Source organism: Mus caroli, chromosome 18 (genome assembly GCF_900094665.2).
Source record: "Mus caroli chromosome 18, CAROLI_EIJ_v1.1, whole genome shotgun sequence".
Lineage (NCBI taxonomy): Eukaryota > Metazoa > Chordata > Mammalia > Rodentia > Muridae > Mus > Mus caroli.
Window position 1 is genome coordinate 78,644,807 of NC_034587.1, and position 17,693 is coordinate 78,662,499.

Consider the following 17,693-nt stretch of genomic DNA (forward strand, 5'->3'; position numbering starts at 1 on the left):
GCAATAGAAACCCAATCTAGGACATACCCTGTTCTCTCTCCCCAAAGGTCAGACAATAGCTGCCTTTAGGCTGGAAGACCGGAACCCCAGTCTAGTGACTTCATATCAGTTAAGCCAGGCTGTGGGGCCACTGAGAGGGAGACCTGTGCCCAGGCATCAACATCTCTTCTTTCCCCCTGCTTCTTCCTCACTTCCCCTTCCTCTTCCCCTTCCTCTTCCCCTTCCTTTTCCACCATTGTTGTTGTTGCTGCTGCTGTTGCTTTTAGGGTTTCAGGGTTTCCCCTTTTGTTTTGTACTTTTGAAAAGGACTCCATATGGCCCATTAACCCTGTCTGGCCTTGAACTAGCTAAATAGCTGAGGGTGGCCTTGAACTGCTGATCTCCTGCCTCCACATCACAAGTGCTGAGATGACGTGTGCCAATCACTCACGTTTAGTCTTCTTTAGTTACCAAAGTGCTCCAGGTGTGGGGGAGATGGAAAGTCGGGTGCTGGGCTCCTCACATCCATGAAAAGACTGAGCTTTAAAGAACAAAATGCGCCTTTTACGCAGGCTGTGCTGCTGTGTCCTGCTCTGTTCCTACTTTAAAAATCCAAGTGACTTGAACGCCTCCTTTTGTGACGTTTCCTGGGATTGACTGGGGAGTGAGCTCTGGAGTGCTCACATGTTTAAATGACCCTAAAATGATTTCCTGGAAGAATCAGGCCAGTGTCACTCTACGGAAGGATCGGAAGGATCGGTTAATCGCGTGGCCAGAACTTGCTTTGATGGGAATGGCTTTGGGCCAAATTCCTCAGCTCTGAGCACCTTTTGGAAAAGAATAGTGTGTGTTTGCTGCTAAGACTGGGGCTAGGAAATGGAAATGAGGAGGACATGCTTGTCTTTATTCAACTTTATCTTCCCTGCAAATTCTGCACATTCCTTGGATAGTTATATAAGAAACAACATTGCTCTGGCCTGGGCCACCCGTGATGGCCAGCTTCTCCAGGAGGAGGCATGAACATCTGTCCATCACCTTCCATTTGGAAAATTCTACAGAACATTTCTGACACCTCAGCTCCTCTTCCCTGCCCATGCTCCTCCCACCCCCCACCCCCACCCCCACCCTGTTACATTCAAATACAAGTTGGAGCTCTGGGTATTGCATCTACATTTGATGGTCGGCGGGGCCTTGAGTGGGCAGACATCTTTATAGATGATCACACACTCAAAAGTCGATCACTGAGCAGAATTAGACAGTTGTCATTCTGTTTTCTCGATCTTTCCCTGAGAGCCCAGGAACAATATTTGTTGGCAACTTTGGATGTGTCTCTTAAACTCTCAGGGACTACTGTGGATCATGGGATTTTTTGCTGTGGTCAACGCCCTCCAGAAGCATTGGCTTCGCAGCTGACACCTTCTCTTCTCTTCTAGCTCTTGAACAGCCCATTGGGTCGCCATGGGAAACCACTCCGGAAAGAGAGATTTAGCTGCTGAGAAGGCCAGTAAGGTAAGGCTCGGCTGAGGCCTGCTCTCCAGCCCCAGGGATTAGTTCAGCCAAAGTCGAAGTAGAGCCTTAACAAGAACAGTTGCTGAATGGCTGGGTGGAGACTGGGTCCTTGCTGTTGATATTAGATATTGTTGTAATTTATTCAGGAGGATTGCCTCTCAGTGGGTCCATCCATCATGGCCTGGGAAGCAAGTGAAGAAGGAGAGGGATGGCTCCACACACGGTGTGGGTGGGAGGGAAAGAAAGAGGGAGATAGGGAAGAGGAAGAGGCCCCACCTGTGATCCACTGGACTCATCCTAGACTCAGTATTCTCGGGAGAACAGACACTGTACGGTCCCTTTGCGTTTATCGTTCAGCATTCCTTATTTGTAATAGTATTCCCAAACTTCACTATCTCCTTGACCTGTCTGTTGAAGCTGTGAACCCCATTCATAAATCAGTAACAAACCTCGTTCCCTGAATTAGCGCACCTCCCTGCTTGGTAGAGCAAGGCCCTGACTTTGGGTTGCGAAGCTGAACCTGAGTCTTAGGTGTGGTCAAAGGGTGGCAAGCAGGTGGGCTGCTTCCTCTGCCTAGTGCTGGCAGACCTCTGCCTGCTGAGGTCAGCTGTGGGAAATGTAGGTAGATTCTGGGTCTTTTCCCCAGGGGATCGGCAACATGTCTCCTGGTTCCCACCAGGGTCTTGCTCTGCCCTGTCTGTACCTCTCGGAGTCCCCCAGCAGTCCACGTGAAGATGCACAGCTGTGATATGCAAGGCTCCTTCCTCTACCGCATATCCCACACTTATATGACCCAGGTTTTTCCCCAGAATTTGGGTTGTCCTCTCTACCTTCAGAACCTCACATTGCCCAGGACACACAGGTTGATGACAGCCCAGCCACAGGCTGGTAGATTATTGGTTTTCAGTTCTGTCCCCCTCCCCATACCTTCTACAGCTTGTCACAAATGTTTGGAACATACAGATGAGTGAAGCAATAAATAAATAAATAAATAAATAAATATTAAGATTTAGAAACATCCCCTCCCTTGTGCACACCAGCTTCCTCTCCTTGGTGGGTTTCTCTGCACGGTCTTTCCTGGTGAGGTCTGACCAATGACGTCACTGTTATATTCTAAGTGTCTCCACACTCAGCATCCTCACACGAACCCTACGTGACCACAGAGTACTATTGCCTGAATTTTTGTCCACTCTCCGTCACTGAAGAATCATTTCTGATCGTGAGGAGATACAGTCCTAGTTACTTTTTAAAATTGTGATTAAACACAATATGACCAAAACAACTTATGGAAGCCAGCGTTCACTTGGGTTATGGTTCGAGAGGGATACGAATCCAACATGGTAGGGAAGTGTGGCTGTAGGCAGCAGGCATGTCAGCAGGAAGTGGATACTGAAAGCTCATGTCTTGAACATGCATGGAGCAGAGAATGAACCTGAAATGGTGTTGGTCCTTTAAACTCTCAAAGCCCGCCTCCAGTGACACCTCCTCCAGTGACATAATTCCTCCAGCAAGGCCACATTTAACCCTATCCAAACAAACAGCACCACCAACTGGGGTCCAAGTGTTCAATGCCTGTACCTTGGGGGCATGGTTGTTCTCATTCAAACTACCACATACGCCCAGTGGATCAGCTTTCTGAGCCCCGCCCGCCTGTCCCACTACCACCTAACTCATGGAGGAAGAAAAACTGCTCAAATTCTTTTTCATCCACCTTGTGTCCGACATAAAACACTGTGCCTACCACTACGGACAAAAGATGATGTGTGCCCGCCACACAGAAGCACTTTTCAAAAGTCTGCTGTCCCTTGGCTGCAGCCTGGATAGCATTTCTTTTACAACAACAAACAGTAAAGCCTCCTTGACTCTGGCTGAGACTCAGTTTTCTACATCAGCTGGGAAGACAACCGCACCCAACTTTCTATCTCGCCCCTCACAGCGGGGTGAGAAGCTCGGTGCTTTCGGAGGTAGGTCACCTGCGCGTGTGAAGCCAGGTTACCCAGCTTCTCAGCCACGGGTTTACAAACGTGTAAATGACCAGCCACTGTTGAGTGGGGTGGAGGTGATGCACTACCCTAACACAGTGAAATTAAGCTGATGCTGGCTTTGTGGCTGTGCCTGTCTGTAGTACTGGACCCTGGCAGGTCTACACACCGTGAGGACTGTGCTTTGACCAAGGTTGCTTGATTAGAATCTCCTCTCACCAAAATCGAAATTGTTCACCCAGCACCCAGCCCTCCCACCTCTCAGAGACTGATTTGAAACCCCAGCTTCAAAAAGCCTCAGTCTCCTTCCCGTTGTCTACACTGTAAAACAACACAGTGACAGTTATGCTTCTTGCTGTCAAAGGAAGATGGCAGCTCCCACATGAAAACCTTTCTTGGACCACTGTTCTCTGAACACTTTCTTTAAAGCTCTGATGATTTAAAAGCTTTAAAACTGTAGTTTCCATATGTAAACGCTCTTTGCCCACTGAACGTGGGCTTTTTGTTGCTCTTGAGAGTCCAAGGGAAAGATCCTCTGCTTCAGGGCCCTGAGCTGTACTCTGGGGCTAGGGAGGGCCCCGCGGGGAGAATTTGCCCCCATTCATTATCCACCCACTGATCTGGAGCCACAAACTGGGACTGGCCCAGGGAACTGCAGGCTCCTTTCTCCCTTGAGGAATTCCCCCTCCTCCTACACTGAGGTACAGGGGCAACCTAACGAGCCTTCCCTGTCTCTCCTTACAACTTCAGCCACACAGCTGAATGCAGACAGTCTTCTCAGTTTGTCTCTGAATGTCCACAAAATAGAGGAGATGCCCTCAATTCTGTGTCTTCAAGGCTTGAGCACCCCACCCACTACAGCAGACCCTCAGGTGCCTGGCAGATAAAGCCTGGTTAGCATTCTTCTGTTACAGGGAGGCCCTTCTATCTGACTCTTCAGAGAGTTGGCTTTGTTGGTCAAGAAGCATCCCTGGTTGCCAGGCAGTGGTGGTGCATGCCTTTAATCCCAGCATTTGGGAGACAGGAGCAGGCAGATTTCTGAGTTCAAGGCCAGCCTGGTCTACAGAGGTCAAAGAGAAACCAGGTCTCGAAAAACAAAACAAAACCAAAAAGCGTCCCTGGCCTCTTCTCTATGCACCATGCTCAAGTTACCAGGCAAGGTTTTCACAGAGGGAAACACGGTCTAAGAATGCCATCACCATCTTCTTCTCCTGCTGAGGAAGACTTCTAGGAAGTGGCGGACAGTCAAGTGTGCCATGCTGTAATACTGGCAAGCTTTAGCTGGCCCTGTGCTAGGGAATCCAGGTCCTGCCAGCCAGCTGAAGAGGATGGTGCTGGAGTCCCAAAGGGGAACAGAGGCCACTAGTTGGGGGTGGGGGAACTGGGCTCCTGAGTCATGATGCCGTCTCATAGACTGGGGTATCAGTTCCTCCAAGTACTTTTCCTGCTTTCAGAGAGAGGGAAGTCCCCATCTTCTGGGGCTCCTTCTGGGTCATAAACAGCTGTCCCTCACTAATTGGCAAGATTTTTACCAATCTGTCCATTCTACACCCAGTGTCCATCTGTGCTATCACAATTTGGAAAACCAGGGAAGGAAATGACTTGAACTGCCCTAGGTAGTTCAGGTGATACACTGAAGTATCTGACTGATGTTTAGAGAACCACACTCATGACAGCTTCTGGGGGTGAGGAAGAAAGTGCTTCCAGGAGCTAAAAGCAACCCCTGCCAGTGATGGATGCCCTGTGCCCAGCCGTCCTGGGTGTTAAGACTTTGAGCCCTTCCACCGTGGATTGCCAATAGTTAGTAGAGTTCATGAAGGTTTCAAGCCACTGACTCCTTGAGAGGACGCACATGCTCAGAACGGTGGGCCTTGGTCTCTTCCCCCACTTAGTTTGCTCTTTGGAGCTTTTGTGATAGCCATGCCTCCCACTGATGGCCCAGCGAGTGTCCAAGACCCACCAAGTGGCTTCAAATGCAGCACTGGTGCTAATGTGCACCTCTTTGGGGGAGCCAGGCCTTCTCTGAACTGACCGGGAGATGGCCATGCTGAAACTCAATAGATAGAGGAGCCCAGCCCTCTGGGACCATTTTTATTCTCACAGGTCACAGGATGGATATCTGGGGTCTAGCAGTCCACAGGGTGGGTCTTCTGTCAGGTTGTGTAGGCTGCATCTTCTCCATGTGTCCTCCCATGGTTCCCTGTATGTAGCTATGTCTAACTTCCCCCTCCTCGTATTGAAGCAAGGCCCACGCTAAGAGCTGAAACTTAACTGATGGTGCCCGTCTTTGAAGGGCCCATCTTTCAATAGTTATTTTCTGAGGTGCTGGGATATATATTTCAGTGGATGGATTTGGGAATAGACAATTCATGTCTCAACATACGTACTACTTGATAAGCCTTGGTAACTACTGGGTAGTAGAGAGATTAGCAAAAAGCACTCTCTAGGCCTACCTTGGCACTTGGCTTCAGCATCTGAGCCTTCATCCGGGAAGCTATCAATTCCTCCTGTTAGACAGATGCCACTGCACAGCCCAATTGATCATCCTGTCTCTCTGCAGAAAGACCCTACCACAGTGTAGGCTCTACCATACAAAACACCTCAAGCACTGGCCTAACCCACAGGGCCTGCAGGCTCCTACATATTATCTTCTTGACATCCTCTGGCTAGACATGGAACTTGTAATTCCTAAGTGGCTATCTTCCTTCAAAGTCCAGATATCTACCGTGGCTTTGGATTAGTGCACTCATGCATTTTTTTTTTCATGTACCCACAGTAGTCTTCTTAAACACCCAGGGAATGCTTGGCACTGCTGCACTCAGATGAAAATCTCAGCTCATGTCACCAGCTGCTTAGATGACATTGGGCTACAGCCACCTTGAGACCATGAAGTTATACTCTGAATGGAAGAACAGTGACACAGGGGTCCTCACTCTCTAACAAGGTCCAGTGGAGGTCACTGCACTCAGAGGTGTCACAGGAATGCAAGAAGGCACTGGTGCTGCTCAGCTCTTATCAAGTTGACAGGCCAGAGAATCACCTGAGGAGAAGGAACCTCAGCTGAGGAATTGCCTTGGTCAGATAGACCTGTGAGACATTGTCTTGACTAATGGGTGATATGGAAGGACCCAGTCCACTGTGGGTGGCACCATCCCCTAGGCAGATGATCCTGGGCTGTATAGCAAAGCTAGGTGTACACAAGCTAGTAAGCAATCTAGCAAATAGCCTTTCTCCATGGCTTCTGCTTCAGTTTCTTCTTGAGTTCCATCAGTCATGGGTTGTCACCTGGAAGTCAAATCTGCAACAAGCTGTTTTCTCCTCCCCCTTGCAATAGGGCCAGAAGGTTCAATCATATCAACAGAAGGCAAACAGAGTGCTGCAGAGTGGGACCACAGAGCAAGGCCAAAGGAGCCTTGGGCCTTAGAGAAGAGATGTGGCACCTTTGTGGATCTGAGGGTTGGGCAGAGATCAGGACTTTCTGAGGCCTGGGCCAAGTGTGTTAAAATATTGTAAAAGAAAAGAAAAGGAGAGGTTTTGGTGCTCACAGCCGCAACCTTTCCCACAAACCTCTTCAGAGCACTGGGGGCCTTGGAGTCTGTGACTCAACTAACATCTCCCCCATACCAGCTTCCTAGACAGGCAGAGCCCATGTCCTTAAAGATCCTGGCTCTGTAGTTCATCATGACACTGTCATAGAGGATTCTGGGAACCTGGATCCATTTTAAGGATTGCTGTTATTGAGGTGGCTAGCATCTTCACACCCTGGAATCTCCATTTTTTCCACAGTGCCAGGTAGAGGGGGTGCTTATCCCTCAGCACATACTGCTGAGGAGACAGCCTGAAGGGCATCCATCCCCACAGCTCAGCCGCACCTCGGAGGGGCCTGGAGACATGAGTACCATTGTTCTTTATAGCCCAGACCAGCATCTTACAAAGAAGAGGGGTCACCCTGTGAAGTGCAGTGGGCAGATTCATCATTAGAGACAGTCAATAGATAAAGGGGGATGTGAGAAAGAGGCCATGGGCCAGGTAAGTCAGCATGCGACCCTTCAGCCACCTACCTCTGCCTTCGAGAGAGTAGGCCGCTGCTTGGCCACGCTGAGCATAACCCTCGAAAGCCGATGACACCATTATCAGAGCTCAGAGTGTTCTCTCAACAGTTCACCGGTTTTGCTCTGTTGGTGAGGGGAAGTCACTGGAAAGTTCTGGAATAGTTCTGGCCTCTGTCTGGGTCCACCCTCAGCCTTCTTTGTGGCCTCCCTTCCCACCCACCTGAAAGACTGGGTTTCATGACATTCTGGAACTTTCCTTGGACATTAAAATCCTCTCATATTGGCCTTCGGGCGAAGAAGTTTTTGGTCCTTTCCCTGGGGTAACCCCACCTTTAGCAAATAATCTGCATAATTTAATCCTTGTCACAACCCTGCTAGCTCTCTCTCATTGAGACCGATATTAAAGAGACACTCTGAGAAATGAGACACTTAGTTTGCAAATATAGGCAGAGTTGTCAGAAGCAGCACAAAGCTTGCCACTGAGGTGAAAGAAACAGTGTTTCCCTCTGACAGGGAAAATCTGTTTCCATGACAACGCTGGCATCCCAGCTGTAAGGGGTGTACGCCTGCTCCCGGGGCCTCTCTCTCTGCTTGCAGCTTCTCGCTGTTCAGAGGATGTGCTGCCAGATCTATAGCTTTTCAGTAAGCTGTTCCTTCCCTCAAGCCTGCCTCTGGAATTAGAAGTGGTGAGGCTCTAACCAGCTTGGCTCACCCTGCTCTGCCCAGCCTGCTCTCCACGCATACGTTCCACTCAGGCAGAGCAGCCATGCTGTCAACAGCCCCGGGTCATGCTGGTGTCTAGGCATGCTGGATGGCCAACCAAACACTATAGCCAAGCTCTCTGGAGTCTTCCAGGAGGTGCTGTGCCTCGCCACTCCCTGTCAGGTGGCTACTGGTGACACCAGGAAACACAGTGATAGGAGGGCGGGGACTCTCCATCCTCAGTGCTCAGAGGACACTGGGAAAGGAGTCAGAACTTACAGGCTTTGTTCTTCTTTCCTGCTTACACCCTCACTCTTCCCCTACCACAGAACAGGGGCAGGAAGTGCCCAGACGATGCCCACACACTCACCTGAAGACACCCACAGCATGGTGAGAAGACTGTGCTTGGTAGACACCAGTTTCGCTGGGGAATTTTACCTTTCCACTTGACGGCAGTGTGTGGGTGGGGGCTTATCCCCTGTGTGGGTAGAATAGGGATCGAGCCACTGTGTGGGCAAGGCTAGATCCATGCATGTGGAATCTCCACCTTTTAGGCAACTCGCCTAAACACTGTGTTTTGAGAACTCAGGCAATTCCCAGTTACCACAAAATGGATGAGAGCTTGGGGGCTAGAAGGCACGGGTTAGGTGATACACATGTGGAAGTGCCAGGTAGTGCCCACAGGGTTCCTGGTAAAAACCTTCTTGGGTGTGTTGAGTCACAAATGTTTTTCCTCTTTGGTGAATTCAGACAAAAGGCTTTTCCCACAGCTTCATGTTCAAAGAATGACCACAGGGTAGATTCTGGTGTTCGTGGCAGGTGTTCTGCCTATCTGACAGCTGGGGAACACAGACACCTTTGTAAACCAAGGGTGGCCACAGGTCTCAGCTATGAAGTGTAATTATTAACAACAGGCTGTGTAATTAGCCAGTGTATCCAGGGCCTCCACACCTGAACTGAGAACACTCCTGCTGCTGGTTACAAGGTTGCCTCTGGTTACTAAGCTTTCTCCAGCACAGGGAGAAGCCAGCAGCCCAATCACATGACCTAGAAACACAGCCCCAGGCTCCGCTCCTCTCAGGTTCTGGACCCAACTGCAGCCATTGTCTCCAGCTGGCCGTTAGGGATCTCTGGGTCTCTTCACTATAGCCAAGCTGTCAGGAGTGTTCCAGGAGGTGCTGTGCTACCTGTCAGGTAGCTATATGTGACACCAGAAGGCACAGTGTGAGGAGGGCAGGGACTCTCCGTCTTCACACTTTCTCTCTGAGCTCTCCCTGTGGAGTCCATGCTCAGCAGAGTCAGGTGTGTGAGTCTTGGGATGACATCAAAACTCCAGCTTGGGCCTGGGGCCTTAGAGGGTTGAAGGCTGAGAAAACCCCAGGGCACTCAGAGCCCAGGGAAGATAACATCTGTTCTTTCACTCACCTTGTAGGATATGTCTGGCTGTCTGGCTGCTTTTGTCTAGCTGATAATGTGGTTGGTTTTGTTTGATTGGTTGGTTGGTTGGTTGGTTGGTTAATCGGTTAATTGGTTGGTTGATTCATTGGTTTTGGGTCGTTGATTGGTTTAATTTCTTTGGTTACTTGTCTCAGTAGCTGACAAATTTTTGTTGATTGGTTGGTTGGCTAATTGGTTGGTTTAGAGTTGATTTTCATTAGTTTATTGGCTAATTGATATCATAAAGTTTTTTATTATTATTGTTAGAAACTAACACAGTTTGTAAGCACCTGTCACAAAACTTCCAGGGCACAGCAGTTGTTGAATACAAATAGTCTGTTTGGCACTGGATGTTAAGTGTGAATGCCATAGACTTAGCAGCAGTGTAAAACAGAAACAGCAGGATGTGCTCCAGCGTCCTCTGTGCCCTCCCAGGTCCTCCCCACTGGGGAGCCTTGGGGAACAGAAGAATGTAGCTGATATCCAAGAACCCAGGACCTAAAGCTCTGAGGGTTCCCCATGCTCATCGGCAGGAGCCCCAAGAAGAGGCAGACACAGATGCCAGAAATACAGCAGTCATCAGAGATGGAACGCCCCACCCAGATGGGGCAGGGTGTCTGGTGCCTTATGAAACAGGGTAATGAAGGTAGAGAGCATTAAGTCTATGAGGGACTGATGTAAAAAAATCGTTACCCATTCAAACTCGGGTTCACACCTGACTGACAGCAGGACTGCAAGACAGACAGAGCAGGCGTCCATTTAGACCTCTTGGTAACTTCCCAGAATGCCACTATGCCAGTTCAGGAAGGTAGGCGGGACTTGGCCTTCTGCCATGGCGGAATATGCACTGCCCCCTTCAAATGCCACAGGGTGTGGCTGAATGCAAGCTGTTTCCATGGCAACTGTCCTGCTCCCCTGTCCCTTTGCTTGTGAACCTCACGTATTATTGTCCTATGTCAAGAAAGCCCAGAAATACCACCGGTGACTGGACTGTTGAGGCCGTGTTTACTTCAGACTCTGAAAGTGTAGAATGTGTCCTTCCTATGGTGGTTTCTATCCTCAGCAGCCTGCTTTGTAAAGCTTTACCCTTGGACTCAAGAAGGACTTTTGAAAGATGAATTTTATTATTTTTAAATGTGTGCACACACACGAGTACATGAGTGCAGGTGCCACAGAGGTCAGAGGTCTTGGATCCCCTGAAGCTGGAGTCACAGGCAGTTATGAGCCACCTGATGTGGGGGCTGGGAACTGAACTTTGATCATTCCCAAGAGCGGAGCACACCCTCAAGTCCTGAGCCATTCTCTTCCCAGTTTCAGAAGCAAGAGTTTTAATATGACAGGGTGCACTTGTGGAAAAGGGTCTCTCATTTATAAATATTGTACATGCAGTGGAGATGATGGTGAGAAGTCACATGAGTTGTGGACATATGTGATGGTGTGAATGTCTGTGTTTATGTGTGGAGCATGTGTCTGCTTGTGTGTGTGAATGATCTGAACTACGTGTGTGTATGTGTGTGTTTGTGATGTGTGCTATGTGTTTATGTACATGCTGTATGCATATGTGTGTATGTATATGCTGTATGTATATGCAAACATGAGTGCTATGTATGTATGCTATGTGTGTGTGTATATATGTGTGTGTATGTGTGTGTGTTTGTGTGTGTGTGTGTATGCACTATGTTGCTGTGATTCCCCCTCACAGACGTCAGCCCTGAACCACCACACTCTGCAGAGAAGGCTTCTTATACTCAGTTCACAGTTCTGCATCTGGATGGCTCAAACCCGCCTCCCTATTGCAATCTGATAGCTCTGCTAATCTAAGAATCAAACTTTTAAGATGTAATTATTGCGGAGAAAGTTCAACTTCATGCTTCTGCCTCTGGTACTTGGAACAGAGTCCTCATTATTTAATGTCTCCTAATTATCCTCCGTAAGCCCTGAGCAGCCACACACACCTTAGTAAATAAACAAGGCCGGCCCCAACTGTGCAAACAGCCTGTGGTGATAGAGGATCGCGGCCACATAGATTATTCACCCTGTACCAGTTCATAACTGTACTGAGCACATGACCGAGAACCTTACAGGTAAATGGGGGCAGGGCAAAGCTGAGTTAGGGAGTGTTGAGAGGCCATTTCCTTTCTGGCAATCCTCATGAGCAGAGAAAAGAGCTACTCTGAGCTTTCTCTCCCCTATCCTGGAGCTGAGCTCTCGTTCCCGAAGCTTTTTGTTGCTTGTTCCTTGTGCTGGGAGCCTCTGCCTACACTAAGCAGCGGAATTCCATAATATAAAATACAATGGTCTCACTCTGGGTTCTTCCAGGGTGGGAAGAGATGACAAAGAAATGGAAGCGGGGGTCAGAGCACAGATTAAGGCTACCAGGTGCGCCTGCCCTCCCCCAGGCTAAGGAAGCCCCTCACACACTCAGTGGTATAGACTGGGCACAGTTCCTCATCCTGCCCCTCCTCCACCAGGAGAAGGTCGTGTCATGGCCCCAGGTTGCACTTTTAGCCTTTGCCATTTACTTTCATCACTCATGACTCCGTTTGTTTTGTTTAATTTCCAAAAGGCCACAGTGACCGGGAGAGCAATTGCATTTACACTTTTTAAATAACATGAATTAAAGCAATCGGAGGTGGAGTTCGATGCTTTCGAAGTAGATTATTTGCTGTGTTTCCATAGGAAATCTGGCATAGGGCTCTTGGTTCTCGGGAGAGGGTGCTGCTTTTGAGGAGGTCTTCCGAAACCCATGAGTTCTTCTCCTTCCATGCTGGAATCCACAGTACCTCAGCACTCTGAGGAAGGACAGCCCAGCCCCCGCCCTCCCAGTCAACACCTCAACGGTCACAAGACAGCTACTGAGCACGCAGCACCTAGGATCAAACCCCATGGAAGGAACTGAGTGCAACATCTTTTTAGGTCCTGCTTAAAAGCCTCGCTCCACAACTAGCTCAGAAGAACCCATGTGTGTGCTTCCTGGGTCGTTGTCATGTGACCTGTGCACAGGGGTAGAAAGCTCTAGAAGGTTTTCGTACCTTTACAACTTGGATCTTCTGGTAACCACGTTGTGGTTTGATTTTTATCACCACGTGTAAACCAAGAGGCATCTGGGGCACAGGCGCCTTCCACTGAGTGCATTTTTGAAAAGAACTCCACACTCAGATGCTGTCGAGGGAGGAGCTGGCCTTAATTGATCTTGGTGATCGGCAGCTCCATGCTGTGTGCAGGATATTCTCCACCCACAGTCCATCCTTCCCAAAGCTCAAGTGATTGACTGTGCCCTGGATTGTGTGGACCTGACGCCAGCCAGCTGTGTTATACCCCAGCCCTCCCAGCAAGCTTAAAAAGGCTTGCTACTCCCCATGATTCGCCCTGAGGCCCCGGGACCACAGAGATGGCTTTGAAGGATGCCCTGCTGAGATAGAATGGAAGATCCATTTCACAACCTGGGTGTGGTTCTTTGAGGCAAAAGGGCAGAGTGCAGCCACAATGGCAAAACCCAGGGAGTTTCTCTCTGGCTCCGCCTTTAATCTCATTGCACTGATGCGTTCCTTCTGTGTCTTTCTGATCTTTCCTGAGCTGCTTTGATTGTCATCTAGCAACGGGTGCCTACCTACCTCGACAGTACCGGGTTTGCCCACGTGAGCTGCTTGCTCTGCAAGAGGGAAGAACCCGGGAAGATTCTGCATATTGAAGATCCACATATATTCAGGGAGACATCTGCACTCTTGATATATTAGTGTTTTGTTTTAAACAGAGATAGGCCTTATCTCAAAGACAGGACTTGACTTAAAGCCGTTAAATGGGGGACCGCTAAGAAACATAGGAGAATGTTCCTATTCAATAGGAAGATAACCAAAACAGTTGTGTACTACCCAAAACTAAAGCATTTGCCTTCCAAAAGATAGCAAAGGCTTCTGTCACCTTATTCTGTTGCTAAAAGGTGGCTCCTTTTTAATTAAATAAATATCCTTCTGTAACCTACTTTGTTAGTTACCATTCTGGGCTATGTAAGGGCATTGTCACACAAGTATTTAAAATGCTTTGAGCCCCCTGTCCTCTGGTGTGTCACGAACCCTCTTCTGTTCGTCCGCTTCACTTTCTAGATAGTCTTGCTTTGTGCCGTCCCTATAGCTCTGTGAATCTACATAAAATATAGGGCCCACGAGAGAGAGAATGTGTGTGGTGGTTGGTTTTCTGAGGCTGACTCGATTCACTTAGTGATGAGTTCGTCTTAGGCTTCTGTTAATCATGAAACTCACTGGGCACTAAACTGCAGTTGACAGCACCGGGCTGAGCAGACACATCCCTCTCTCTTCCACCCTCCTGAAGGGACCATCCTGCTCACTTACTGGGCCAGCTGGGGTGTAGCAGGAGCAACCAGGAATAAACAGCAAGGTATCTGTGCTCCTAAAATAGAAGCCAGTTTGTCCAGTTGCGTAACAGACCTCAATGAGCAGTTTCAGTGCCACACTGAGTAATGTTTATCCTGCTGTGACTTCCCAAAACCGGAGCTTAAACAAAAACCCCTAGCACATTTCTTTGCATTCATTATTTAAAGACCTCTGCACTCTTAATCACATCCCAAAGAGATCTCCCGACTGCTGTACTGTAAAGCTAAGGTATTACAGGACTAAGCTAAGGAGGTGTTTCCACTGGAAAGTGGCTTCAGAGATGCCTGAGACCAGACTGCTGCACACAGTGCACCAAAGCTCTCACTTGGGGCAAACCTGCAAACAGTTTAATGGGTGTGGGACATTTTTCCTCTAATCTTCTCTTTTTCTAGTGCTAGGGCGTGGAACCTGGTGCCTCTCATGCTAGACAAGAGCTCATCAGTGAGCTGTACTCCAGCTCTGTAGGGTGTGTGTGTGTGTGTGTGTGTGTGTACACATGCCTGTGCATGTGTGTGCATGTGTGTGCATATGTGTGTGCATGTGCATATGCGTGTGTGTCCATGTGTGCACGTGTGTGCATTTGTGTGTGTGTGTGTGTGTGTGTGTGTGTGTGTGTGTGTTTAACACCTTTGCTAAGATGTAGTTCGTCCACCTACAGACTGAGAAGGCTCCGTGCAGTTTCAGCGCATCCTATGACATCATCACACCATCGAGTTTTACAACTTGCCGACTAGGACAAACCACACCTTGCTCCCAGCTGTCTCCCCATCTCTCAGAAGCCACCAGTCCTTTGTCTCTGTATTTTCCCGTTATAGTAGCTCACTTGGATGGGATCACCTGGGTAGCCTTTGGTGTGGGGCATCTTTCCTAAAATACTACATTTTAAAAGTTTGTCCATGCTGCCATATGTGTCTTACTGTCCCGTTCTCTCTTTCTCTCTCTGCTCTCCTCCCCCCTCACCTCCTTTCTCCCCTTCCTTCCTCTTCCCTCCCATCCCCTTCCCTCTGTCCTCCCTTCTCCTCTCCTCTCTTCTCCTCCTCTCTCTCCTTATCCTCTCTCTCTCCCTCCCTTCTTCCATCTCTCCTGACTAAAGTTCCATTGTTTAGATATCTTACGTTCTAATTACATGCTCATAGGTTGATGGGTATATGGAATGCTTCCTCCATGAAGTTATTATAAATAATGCTTCCATGGATATTTACATACAGGTGTTTAGGATAAACTTGTGTTTCATTTCTCTCAAGAATACACCTAGGAATACAGTATATAATTCATTGTTCACCTGTGTTTAACTTTCTGAGAAATTGCCAGAACTTTCCACAGCAGCTGTACCATTCAACCTGATGCAGAACTGGTCTGAGGATCCCCTATTACATCCTACAGTTAGTTATGATTGGACCATTTGATGTGTGCTGCATTTATATCTAAGGGTCCCATCACATGTGCCCAGGGCTGGTTCTGAAGTTCCCATCTGCGATGCCCACCAGCTGGGCCTGGGGGTGCAGTTTCACCCACACTCACAGTCTTCCTAGTGTGTGAGATGGAGGTCTCACTGTGGCTTTGATGTGCACGGTGGAGAGGTAAGGATATTGAACATCTTTCATAGTCTACTGGTCAGCTTCTCTGAGAAAACACCCTCCACCATCTTTTTAAATTAGACTTTGTGTTTGCTGTTGACCTGTGGGAGTTGTTACTCTATAAATACTTGATACACATCAGATAAAAGAGTTCCAAGGACTTCTCCCATTCTATGCACTTTCTTTTACTTTCTTGTGTAATATAGAGTGGTCCGGTGTGTGTATGTGTGTGTGTGATGTATGTGTGTATGTATGTGTATGATGTATGTGTGTGTGTGTGATGTATGTCAATGTGTGTATGTGTGTGTGTGTGTGTGTGTTTGTGTGTGAATGTGAATGTGTGTATATGTGTGTGTATGTGTGTGTGTGATGTATGTGTGTATGTATGTGTATGATGTATGTGTGTGTGTGATGTATGTCAATGTGTGTATGTGTGTGTGTGTGTTTGTGTGTGAATGTGAATGTGTGTATATGTGTGTGTGTGTTTGTGTGTGAATGTGAATGTGTGTATATGTGTGTGTGTGTGAGTGTTTATGTGTACATGTATATGAGGGGTATGTGTGTGTATGTGTATGTGTGTGTTTGTATGTGTGTGTGTTTGAGGGTGCCATGACATACAAGTGGAAGTCAGGGGGATGTTTTCAGGATGCAGGCCTCCCTTTCCACCCTGGAATCCAGAAATCAGACTCCTGTTGTCTGAGCCTACTCACTAGCCCCAGCCAGTTCCCTTGTTACCCATCCTAACTCAAAGTAGAGTCAGAAAAAAGAACAGAATCTGCTTTAGAGAAAATAAAATTCGGTCTGGTGGTACAAGCTTGTGACTTGGGCATTTTGTGGAGCTGTGAGCAGCAAGAGTTGCAGGTCACCCTCAGCCCTACATGGCCTTTGAGGTCAGCCTGGAATACATGGGACCCTGTCAAGAAAGAAAGAAGGGGGCAGTGAACAGGAATAAATTATAACTTTTATTTATTCATTTATTTACTTTTGTAGTTTTTGACTAACACGCACGGGACCTTTTCTTGTGATGATTCTTCAGCAGTTTAACGACTTTGGCCCCATTGTCACCAGATTTAAATTTTAAAATAGACAGGAGTCTTTCCATCACATAGTAACCCAGCGTCTGCTGCACATGTGCCCTGTGGGAGGTACTGCCCCTGTCTGTATCACATGGGGCTCAAGGAGCAGCGGAGGCCCAGAGGTGCCTTCAAGGACACTGGAGAGAGAATTTGGATCCTGTATGTGAAGGAGAAAGGCAGAGGACAAGAAAGGCCACATTCCACTGGTCCTCCATGTGTCCCAGAAATGAGGGAGGGCCCAGCTTCCAGTCTCCAATCCCAGGCACTGAGAATGGACACTAAACTGTGTTCACCACAGTGGAGACAAATGTGGCCTTAGGCTGCATGCCCTGCTGTGCCATCATTACTGACACCTCCATTCCTGGATTTGTCATAGGCTCACCTGATGGACTCAGCTGCCCTTCAACCTGAGGGCCCCAGGGTGGCAGCTCTTTGATGACATCTCTTCTCAGCTGAGCAGTACTAGGTCATTGTCATTTGTCCGTGATGTCTTGCCTGGTCACTTTGGACACCTCTCTGCTGATTCCCGCACTGAAGCCGGAACTGGGAGCCGGGAATGTCAGGTGTCCTCCAGGGCTGTGTAGTGTGTGACCTCCTTAGGCATTGGGTCCCAAATCTGTGGCTCTGTAGGTTTTAGCGATGGCCCTGCGCCTCTGACTCACCGGCAGACTCACCGAGTCGCCTTTCTGGGAAGACCGTGGCAGGGTGCCCTGGCACGGCCCAGGTTCCACAGCCCCGTGGCTGAGCACATGTCAGAGTCCCTAGCTCTCAGCCACAGGGAAGACCAGGAGCCAAGAGGTCTGACATGAGGTTTGTGCTTGAGGGCTACAGCCCACCCCTAGTTCCAGTCGGGGTACCAAGTGACAACTGGAGTAGAGATAACAGGATCTGACAAGCAGAACCTACTCGACAAAAGGAGGAGGGGAGGGAAAGAGGAATGAGTGTCACACCGTGCTTACCCAGGGCCAGCAGATGGTCCTTGCTTATA

General features: G+C 48.6%; 1 protein-coding gene across 4 annotated transcripts in view; it reads left to right on the forward strand.

Annotated features, from left to right (window-relative positions):
* The window catches only part of Mbp (myelin basic protein), a 110,585-nt gene that overhangs the window by 24,143 nt on the left and 68,749 nt on the right, over nt 1-17,693 (forward strand). For all 4 annotated transcript variants that reach the window (XM_021150283.2, XM_029471817.1, XM_029471815.1 and 1 more), the window contains exon 2: nt 1,413-1,488. In XM_021150283.2, the coding sequence (XP_021005942.1) occupies nt 1,438-1,488 (51 nt within the window). In that variant the 5' untranslated portion in view covers nt 1,413-1,437. The remainder of the gene's footprint in view (nt 1-1,412; nt 1,489-17,693) is intronic.